Source organism: Dermacentor variabilis, unplaced genomic scaffold, assembly GCF_050947875.1.
Source record: "Dermacentor variabilis isolate Ectoservices unplaced genomic scaffold, ASM5094787v1 scaffold_211, whole genome shotgun sequence".
Taxonomy (NCBI): Eukaryota; Metazoa; Arthropoda; class Arachnida; order Ixodida; family Ixodidae; genus Dermacentor; species Dermacentor variabilis.
This window is the reverse complement of record NW_027460381.1, coordinates 64,200-75,278: the sequence shown is the minus strand read 5'-3', so window position 1 is coordinate 75,278 and position 11,079 is coordinate 64,200. Positions and strand designations below refer to the sequence as shown.

The window sequence follows — 11,079 nt, the reverse complement described above, 5'->3', positions numbered from 1 at the left end:
GAACTGACGCCGTCATTTGCGATGCAGTGGACAGCGGCGAGTATCGGCGTGCCGATTTTCATACACGCTCACTAGAAACGTATGCTGTCGACACTGCTTCCTATGCGGTTGTTCAAAGCAGCCCACTTTCTACGAATCCTGTCGACAGGGAGGAGACACACAGTGTTGACAAAGTGATCTCGGAAGGCAACTTTCAAGAAAAATTGCGAATGTGGGCTGTTCAACACAATATCAAAAGAAGGGCAGTTACAGATTTACTGAAGTTGTTACGAAGCCAGCCCTCTTTAGCAGAACTACCCGAAGATGGTCGTACTCTTCTCCGCACACCGCGCCAAGCGCAAGAGCAGTGCGGGTTAACACCGTTAGAGCCTGGGGAATATTGCCATTTTGGGCTTAAAGCTGGGCTGCTGCGCATACTGTGTCATGTCGAACACCCGCCATCTGTGATCCCCTTGTCGTTCAACATAGACGGTCTTCCGTTATCGAAAAGTTCGAAAATGCAGTTGTGGCCTATTCAGTGTATTGCCCATGCCTGTGGCAATGGAACACCGTTTCTTGTTGGTGCCTTTGCTGGGCTGTCAAAGCCAGCATCCTCGAGGGAGTTTCTGAGGCCATTCGTTGTAGAGTTGCAAGAATTGATTTCGGAAGGTGTTGCTGTAGATGGCAGTGTTGCTCAAGTAAGTGTGAAGGCCATCATTTGTGATGCTCCTGCACGAGCCTTTGTAATGGCAACTAAAGGGCATGGTGGCTATAGTGGCTGCCCAAAATGTACTGTGGAGGGGACTTATATGAACGGAAAAGTTGTGTTTCTTGAAATGGACTGCCCCCTACGTACAAACATTAGTTTCAGAGAACAACATGATAGTGAACATCACAAAGGGGATTCCATTCTCCTAGATTTGCCAATTGACTGTGTGGATGATGTACCCCTGGACTACATGCACCTTGTGTTGCTAGGTGTAGTCAAGAAGCTTCTGACGTTGTGGACTTCAGGACCACTAGCTGTACGCTTTGGGCCACTCCAACGTCAAACTTTTAATGAAAAGAGCAACCTTGTGCGAGCTTCTGTTCCCAGTGAGTTTCATCGCAAACCACGAGGTCTTGATGAATTAGACCGCTGGAAGGCTGTTGAATTCAGGCTTTTTCTTTTTTACACTGGCCCATTTATTCTTAAATTTTGTTTGACAGACCGCCTGTACCAGCACTTCCTCGTCCTTCATACCTCTCTCTCGGTACTTGCTAATCCGCAGCTCTGTCGCCAACATGCTGTGTTTGCTGGAGAACTCCTGCGTTGCTTTGTCAGAGACTTTCGTGATTTTTATGGAGATGAGCACGTTTCCTTCAATGTGCACTGCCTAATACACCTTTTTGCCGATGTTCAAAGATATGGGCATTTAGATTCCTTTAGTGCATTTCCTTTTGAGAATCATATGCAGACAATCAAGCGACAGCTGCGAAAACATGGCAAGCCACTGCAGCAATTGTACAACCGCTTGGTGGAGTCCCAGTCTGAAGCAAACATCGTCCATCCATTGGATGAGAAGCCCGCACTGCTCCGTCAACATACGCACGGTTTGCTCCTGCCGGGGTGCTGTCCTCCTCAGTACAAGATGCTATCATTTAGGGAGTTCACTATTTCTCTAAGTGACAAGGACTGCTGCTTTCTGCAAAATGGACATGTTGTTTTGGCTAAAAACATTGCCCACTTGAAGGCCTCAAATGAACCATGCATTATTGGTCCAGAATTCCTAGTTAAAGAAGACTGGTACACCGTACCCTTCAGTTCATCCAGACTTTGCATCTGTGTTGTGTCTTCCCTATCTCATCCTAAAATATGGCATGTACGCAACTTGCAAAAAATGGTGATGTTCCCTTTCGGTAACAAGTATATAGTGTTCCCACAGCTGCATACTGCCTAGAAACCAGACATTGCACCTGTGTAGGAGATTTTAGTCTCATTGTTACTGCAAGTAGCTTCTGTTATACATGGTTAATGCATTTTGAGTGCTACTGCTATTGTGTGAATGCAGCCATTAATAAGATATGATTGTAAAAAAACTCTAAGCATAGTTTTCTTTTCTAGATGGCATATGCAATCGTTGAGTTTTTGGCCCTGCAAGAAGTTGAAGTGGTACCATCAACATGGATAAAAGGGAATCGTTGTGCCTGGCCACCAGAGCACATTAAAGGAGACAAGATTGTCACAATGGTAAAAAAAGCAGCAATGCCGGATGCTTCTTGGAAATGCTTTGAGGTGTCTGTAAAGGGGCTGTTTGGTATGTACCAGTCGCTAGCTGTGTAGTTTTGTGTAAAAATACAAGTACTCACAGGGGGTGTTCTTACATCTCAGGAACCTGTGAGTTGGCAAGGAGAAAGCTCAACCGAAGTGAACGGGACTCAGATTTGAACACAGACTCAGATGTTCCACGAAAGAGATCAAGGAAACTACCTCAGCCATGGTCAGACTCTGATGACTCCGAGGCATCACAAACACCAGCTAAAACGCAACAAAAAGGAGCAGTGCCTGTTCCTAGGAATTTCCCACTGGGTAATCTTTCTCGTCATTCTGTAGGTGGCACAGGGCAGCTCCCCTGTTTGTAATAAATTGTAAGTAGTATAATATTTTGTATATTGATCTCCCAGGACTGGCCTCTGCTGAATGTGGAGAACAATCTGAAGGCTGCAGTGAAAGTAAGAAGCATCATTTTTTTTTCTATTTACTAACAACATGCCGGCAACATTTGTTTAACATATCGCTCCCAGCGCTGTTGACCAATGCAAGCTGTATCTGCCTGTGTTCAATGCACGTTTTATCTTATTCGTGCACTGCGTCTTGTTTTTTTTTTGAACACTCTAAGTATGCCAAAATGCCCCAACGAACTTGCCCATTTTGCTGCCTTAAATTCCTCTCACTTATTTTGTGTGTGTGCATGTGTGGCAAAGCACTTTGATCTGGTTTGTGGGTATTGCAGCTACCCAACTGGCAGAAGGCAATCTGTGCTACAAATAAGTACATGCAGGCACGCACAAATAAGACCACACTGATAAAAGGAGAGGATCAATTATTATGGGGAGGCATGGTCTGAGCTGGCAGAGTACCCCATCTGCTCTTTCTTCTCTCTCGCTTTACGAAAGAATCTTGGCTATGCCACCGGCCTTTAAGGTGTCTCTCTTTTGTGCCAAGAGCTTATGGTCATGTAGTGTAAGAGAATTAAGTAATTAAATCCAATGAAGAAAATTTTCAAAAAGTTATGGCCTTTGTTTACTTTCCTTGGTTACTGTTGGGGTCAAATGAAAGCAAACATCGGAGTGCGTGGTGGAAGCATAACTTAAGGTATAGTCTACGCCGTTCAGTCATTGCCATTGACAGACATGCACATCGTTCGACCGCACTGCGTGATGATGCTACCCGTATGCTGCAATACTTTCATGTTTCTTTCATTTGAAAGTGAAAAGAGGTGACTTTGCAGTAATGATGAAGTGCACACTATAGCAGGTGCATTGCTCTTCACGTTTCATTTGATGCCCATAGCCCGTAATGTTTTGCCGCACCATGCAATAATACCCACCCCATACTGGGGCATTATAGCTTCTGTTTTCTTCTATATTTCTTTTCTCGCTTTCAAATAATAGAGAACCAGAACAGAAAAAAATGGCAATATAGGGGGAGCATCATTGTGCAGTATAGTCAAACGGGGGGTGTGCCTGTTAAAAGTGATGACTGGACAATGCACACTATACCTTCAGTTGTGATTCTGCCGCGCGCTCCGCTGTTAGTGTTTCATTTGACCTCAGTAGTACAGCAAACCACCATTTGCTGCACCTTGAGGGTCCAGTGTAGATGTTTCTTAATAACAGTACTTGATTGAAGTGGCAAGTAGCAAAAATATAAAGTATAAGCAGACTTTCAGAAGAATTGAGGTTCAGCCGTGCTTGTAGACATACGTACTTGGTATATTTTAAGTGCAGTGACAGAACGTGGACAGGCACATACACACACAAGCACTGACATCAACAAAGGCTTGGTGACTGATAAGCATATAGGCATGAATATGTGCACCTCTTTCTAATAAAGCCTTGTGGAAGTTAGTCTGTGTGTCTGCTTGGGCTTGACCCTGTTTTGTCACCACACTTGCCTTATTACATGGCATGATTGCAGATTTTAGTACAGCTGTGAGCAGGTCTTGTTGCTTATGCAGGTGATTTTCAGGAATTGGCATCACTTTGTGAGAAGGACACCTCTTGTGTGGGTAAGTATCTTTTGTCTTCGAGCTTGTTGTCAATGCTTATGTAATGCCAGTGCATGGTTGCAGCTGCATATGTACCATCCCACAGTACACACAAGAAGTTCATTTTTTGTCTTGGCTAGAAGCATTAAATAATATTTAATTAGAGAGGAACACTTCATTATATTTCTATGTTGTAGCTGTGAACTAAAAGACCAGAAAGATAGGGAACTGTGCAATAACTAATCTTGGAGAACTAAGAGATGAATTTTTCTTTAATAATAAACTGTCATTAGCTATTCTAGGATCTTTGTGATACTTGCTTCCCCTTATTTATCACTTAGAAATGTTCGTTCTGGTTGTCACTATGTATGCAAGCATATTCACTTTAAATGAGTGTATAAGTTATCGTTATCAAAATTGTTTAAAGATCACGGCATGTCAGGTGAGTTCACGAGAGAAATAAGGCACATCAAGAATTGGGACAGCCTGATGATTGTTACATATTGCATGGGACTAGATTGAAATGTTGTCCTGGAAGAGTTTATAAGTTGTAGTGCTGAAGGCATTATCATACATTTATTCTGCTCTTGATCTATATGAAATCTAAAGCTACTCAGTTTGTCTAAACATATTATTCATTTTTTTGTCACTGACAGCACTTATTGCACCATCATTCAACTTTAGCCTGTCACCTTGCCAGATAATATATGTAAACTTTGTTTAGTATTGCATTTTTTGTAAACCAGAATAGTGTTTACAGAACGAACTGACGCAGACACAAAGGGATGACAACACTTTGTAGACCACCTTGTTAAAATCCCCCAGAGAGGGTATTGCAGTAATAATAAAGTGATTCTTAAGTGCCTCTGGAGAAAGCATGCTGAAAAGATGTTGAACTCATATGTTTACTTATTATTGGTCATTCACTAGTATTACAATTCATCATTATATTACAAGTTAAATGTAGAATACATTATGGTAACAAAAAATTGCTTGTGACCCTACATGAAAGTTACGCGATAATTTGCATTTTCTTCTGGGGCCATTTTATGCATAGAAGTAAGGACTTTGTATGCTGTGTGTGCATAATTCTCAGAGCAATGTAGTTGAAATTTCTTATTCTAGGTCAAGAACGCTCGCGACCATTTGACGCATCACTCGGGAGAGATCAAGGTAACTCATTGATAAACACTTTTGTATATAAAGGAAAATATGGGGGATGATCGTGTAAACCAGTCAAGAGTGAGTAAAATGTTTGTTCTAAAGGAATCTTCCAAAAAGAGGAGTCATGCCAAACTAACAATTATCTAACAAAATTACTTTAAACGGCCGCAAAACATGTCTGTTGACAGGTGGTAAAAACGGTAAAATATGTTACACTTTCGTTCTAGAAAGTAAACACCGATTTGGAGACAGTAGGTTTACCAAAAGTCTCTTGTAGACTAAATGGTGCATTGGGAGCTTATGTGAACGGAACACATGAGACTAGCAATGATTCCTATAAAGGTATGTTTGGTGGTAAAGAGGGTTGTCTGAGCCTTTGGTTTTGCTGTTTACTGTATTCAAGTTTCCTTTTGTGACATGCATAACATTCATTTTGGATTGGTGCTGCTGTTAGTAAATACCTCATTATTATTCTGTTAAGGTACTTAACGAGGTGCCACTATATTAATAATATAGTGAAATTATTTTCAATCGTGCACGCAAACAAGATTTCCTAAGGCTGATGCATGCCGTACCACTTGTGTGAAAGAACTTGTTTATTGTCTTTGTTCTTACATCCTAGTCGAAGGACGCTGAACAGCAGTAAGCTGCAATATTTAATATTTTTAGGTAACATTGTTTCTGCTTGGAATGCCAGGCTACAGAACCTAAATTAACACAGAAAGCTGGGTGAGTTGGTGACTGAACATATTCCTAGGGATGCACAGTGCAACCCGGACGAAGGACAAAAGGAAGTATGCTCGGACGAAAGGAAGCGTACTTTTATCGTCCACTTCCTTTTGTCCTTCGTCTGGGCTGCGCTGACCACCCCTAGGAATATCTACAGAACCTGACACTTTGCGGACAAGTTAGCTTGATGCGGAACACCACTTTTAATATAAGGCGTATTGCTGCAGCATTTGGCAATTGCCTTTGTGCCACGAGTTTATTTGATACCCTTCTTGTGTAGCGGATAGTGCAATACTATCTAGCATGTTTTGTTGCATTATGCTTTCGTCTTTCTGTTTGGAGACTTCAAGCAACACGTTCTTAGGCTTCTCAACATCATCAGATTTACACAGCAGCAACATGGAGAGATGCTTAACAAATTATGTGAAGTATTGCCTGCCCATGCAGTGATTACAACGTCGCCACTTATTGACAAGCCATTTGATTCCTTGGATAGGCTGTTAGCCTTCAGTGAGCAGCTTGACAAAGAAAAAGTTGCAGTTCTGGTAAGTATCACCATGCATATTTTAAATTGACATGTGGGCTCCAATAGTCAAAACTGATGGTAGTTCCCGGGAAAATGACCAATTGAAGCAATTCTCTGCTATTATGGTGTGTGTGTGTGTGTGTGTGTGTGTGTGTGTGTGTGTGTGTGTGTGTGTGTGTGTGTGTGTGTGTGTGTGTGTGTGTGTGTGTGTGTGTGTGTGTGTGTGTGTGTGTGTGTGTGTGTGTGTGTGTGTGTGTGTGTGTGTGTAGTTGAGATAGTATGCAATTTTTTTTGGATTAGCATAGGAAGTTTTAATACAGTATAAATATCAAAATATCTTATTGTCTGTGCTCAAGAAATAGAGAATAATGTGAGTTATAGCCTTACCATTTTCTACAGCTTTTTCTAGTAGTCTGGTCAGTTTATTGTGTATTGGCTAGAACAATAAACCGTCAGTGCTATAAACAACTTGTATGATGCCACGATTTTACTTGCCGACTCTGAACACGGGTGTATTGCTAAAAGGGCCATGTCTATAGGGGGCGCATCCTAATTGAGGGTGCACAAGAATTCAGATATTTCAGCACTGATAACAGATGAGCTTCTACTTGAGGACGTGCAAAGTACTTTTTGTCAAGATATTCTTTCATGACAAAGTATGCAAGCTGTTCTTTCAGTGGTGTGTAACAAATTCTAGGTTGTAAAAGATTAAGATAACCATGTGTGGTCCACACTGCATTTTCTTCAATTTCCCTGTCATCTTGCAGGTGCGTGAGCTCATGCAACTTGGCGGAAAGAATGCAAACGCTGCAACCAAGCGCATGTTAGCACACCTTTTATCTGACGAGCTGGCTTCAAAGTTCTCTTGGGTTGGAAGAAAAAATAAACTCAATTTCTCAAACCTCAAAGCTTCAAGCGCAATCATCGGTAAGCCTGATACTGTGTTTTCTTCTGCTGATAAAGCGAAATTTGAGACAGTTGCAACACTGCCCTGCTATTTCACACGGTTATGGGTACTTCAGGAAACTAATCAGAGAATGTGCACTCATTGTGTCCTGCTTCGTGACCAATTTTTCTAAGCAGCTCGCTGTGTGCAAGCAGTTCATAGTCATTCATTATTATTCCTCTTGAGTGCATTTCTGCCAAGTGCTTGCATTGTTTCGTGAGTTTGTTTCAACTGTTATGCTATGTCTGAAATTCAAGCTGCGGCAACTGCCAACACGACTCATTTGTGGCCAACTACTGCTAAACATAGCTCTGACTTGGCACATGTTCTTTCATAGCAGTATCACTTCCACATATGCCTTTGAGAAATAATAGTCCAGCAGTAGGATGCGATTTATGTCAAATTTGTTCGGTACATAGTTCAAATACTGCACACTAAACATGTTACACAAAATTGACCATCAATGCAATATATATGCAAATTTTGAGTGCTAATGGGAATATGAGATTTCCTCAGCAATGTGGCATTATACTGTTACATGAATACAGATGAAAACAATTTGTCTTGGCTTTACAAGATACATTGTGGTTTGTCAATGCTGGCAGCATTCTTGTACATGTGTTGACACTGTTGAAGAAAATGTGGTTACTACACTAACAATATATATATGTTGGTGGATTTCAGCTGCTGCAACACAGTTTCCGCAAGGAACCACAACGATTGTTGAAGATGCCATCAAGTCATGGCTAAGACATGCGCCAGAAAGAGCATCAGGTGCCCTGAAACAACAGCCTGCAGCATCCATTGAAGACGCAAATGAAGGTACATTTTTTTAATAGAACTATTGCAGTAGTCTTCATCGGCCTCTCACAAGAGCTCGTAATCTGAGGTACGACCTTCAACTCAGTGTTATATGCCACTATGAAGTCCTTCGGTGCCTCGAATTCAAATGAATCCCTTATTTTTTCTTTGGACGTGTTTTATTCTGTAGAAGGTGCGCACAGTTTGAATACAGGTGATAGCTGGTGTGAACCTCCTGCCCGACCTGCAGCCTTCTACGCACAATTTTCTTTGCCTTGGTTAAGTGATAGTGAGCATACGCACAGGGAGTCATAAGAACATATGTGTCTTGCCGGGTAGTATATTGATACGCATTATATATAGCGTGTGGAATAAGGTGGGGGTATAGAGGGGAGATTGCATAAGGTGTGTGCCTAGTAGTCGGCAGGGTTGGCAGTGTGGCCTTGAATACAGTGTACGTTGACACCTTGAAGCTAGGTTTTGCGCTCTAATTATGTGTTTGTATCACCTCACAGGCTTTCATTGCCTTGTGAACCTTTTGGAGTTCCTAATAGCCATGAATGAGTCTATGCTTTCAGGTACTAACTCATTATGGGAGCAGATGCAACACAAACGAGTGCAAAGGCAGAACATGTTATAGGTGCAATTGCTTTACTGAATGTTGTATACTGGCAACAAGTAAAAATGGATTTCCTTCCTGTCTTCCGATCAGATGCTGAATGAGTACCCTCCTTGCCAACTGTACTCCAATCCCTTGCCACTGCCATGGTATTAGCGTGCCCGATTACAGCAGCTACCAAGTACCCGAATGTCTTCACAGCAGCACTGAGTTACTTTTACTCTTCGTATTTCAGCATTGTCTTTTTCCTACATTTTTTTTCTACTGATGCTGTTACGTCGCGCAAAATCATTCCATGTCGAACTCGGTGGAAAACTCCACCATTTCTGATTTTTTTATTAAAGAATTGTCTCGCTATGTATAAAGAGATGAGCTAACAAAATTTCTTGGGCGAAATATTTTGTAAATGAGAGGGCCACATAAATTTCATGTCTAAAAATTTCTTAAAATATTTTTTTAGGAATTCAAGCTTTCTTTAGAGAAAGTGTGCAATATTAGATCCAAATAAAATTTCATTAGATGGTATGCTTTAGGTGCAGGTCTAACATAGTAGTTCCATGTTTTCCTAAGCTACCATTTTTTGTGTAATTTATCGGATTTGGTCGTTTTTAATTTTGTAAGGGAAGAAAAGTTTTGGTTATGCAAACCTCCTTCAATGAAAGCATAAGTTTATCTAACCAAAAGTGCATGTCTCACAACATTGCACAAAACGTTAAAACTATGGCTGTGCGTTTTCTAACGCCTGGATTTGTGCCATTCAATGAACTTTAAATTGCCCTCTCCATGTCGAAAAATTACTTTCACCTAAAATATTGCGGGGGACTACATTCCATTTCTTTAAACCTAGTAGAAACTCAATTTTTTTAGAGAAGGATGCATTGCTGTGGATTGACCCTAACAATCTCGCATTGCTGCAGTCATGCTGTTCATTCAGCTGATGTATCGCTGTTATTTGCGAGTTATTCTGTTAATTCATTGCTGTGTAAAAAGCTCAACCTCATTGCTATCACTCTGCAGATTACTTTTAATGCACACCCATCGTAGGTTCTTGTGATTAATGCTTCTTGCCACAAGAAATGACAGATTTTTTTTCTGCTTCAGAGCTTTAGTGGTTAGTAGTAGACAAAATTGAGGTACTGATTTGTGTGCTTGCTTTTTCATAAGCAGTATGTCGTGTCGGTGCTCATTATCCAGGAAACACATTCATGTCTTTGATACTGATTCATTTCTCAGAGTTTTTGGCTTTTTCACCTGCAACAAGCTCTAGTCAGTAGTGGTTTTAGTCATAACAGGTCGTTGTTTTGTTTATGCTACAAGCTACAAATTGAGGTACAAGCTTGTTTCTCTTTTTTTATATGCGCTAAGCAATGTGTGATCAGTGCTCATTATCCAGGGAACACTTTCATGTGCTTGAGAAGATTTATTTCTTTGAGCTTTCAGCTTCATTAACCTATAGCAGGCTCTGATCTGTAGCAGTTCTAGTCATAACACGTGATTTTGTTCTCTATATTAAGCTCTGATCATTTTGTTGTGGGCAAATTAAGATAGAAATTTGTGTGTTTCCGTTCTTCATGTATTAAGCAACACAATGTGTTCAAGTTTCATGTTCTTAATAGGTTGATTTCTTGGAGCTCTTAGCTTTATCTTTCACCCGCGAGCTTATTATTCAATCACATTCATTCTCTTCATATAGATTTAATTATCTGGTTGTTCAGCCTTGTTAATTCTATTTTATTCTTTGCTGTTGATGTCAGTAGTTCCCTCAGCAATTTTTCAACCCACACTGTACTCATGTGTGGACTGGTGTTGGTGTGCTTAGTGGTGGTTGCGTTTAAGCATTTTTAAAATTTGGTCTGGATGATCACACATGCTTTTTTAGTTACTTCCATTGCAATTTTTGTGTTGCTGTTGGACATATTCAATTGTATTTTGGAGAGAACTAACACTTATGGTGTGGTGCCTCAGCTGTCTTAGTATACAGTTAATTGCTTTTGCCTTGTATTCTCAGCCTGAAAAGTGTTTGGTGCTGTCTAGTTTTGTTCTTGTTAGTAATTTTGCTTGCAAA

At 40.8% G+C, this 11,079-nt stretch overlaps 2 protein-coding genes across 2 annotated transcripts; both read left to right on the top strand.

Moving 5' to 3' along the window:
• The first annotated feature begins 247 nt into the window (after positions 1-247).
• Positions 248-1,919, top strand: LOC142568577 (uncharacterized). Its single transcript, XM_075678457.1, has one exon. It carries the CDS (start codon positions 498-500, stop codon positions 1,917-1,919), a length of 1,422 nt encoding a protein of 473 aa, XP_075534572.1. The 5' UTR covers positions 248-497.
• A 305-nt stretch (positions 1,920-2,224) lies between these two features.
• On the top strand, positions 2,225-9,425 carry LOC142568576 (uncharacterized). The gene is made up of 9 exons (XM_075678456.1): positions 2,225-2,276; positions 2,351-2,548; positions 2,644-2,691; positions 4,200-4,250; positions 5,355-5,402; positions 6,465-6,667; positions 7,416-7,575; positions 8,279-8,416; positions 9,108-9,425. The coding sequence occupies exons 1-9, from the start codon at positions 2,225-2,227 to the stop codon at positions 9,116-9,118; spliced, it is 909 nt and encodes a 302-aa protein (XP_075534571.1). The 3' UTR covers positions 9,119-9,425.
• Positions 9,426-11,079: the final 1,654 nt, after the last annotated feature.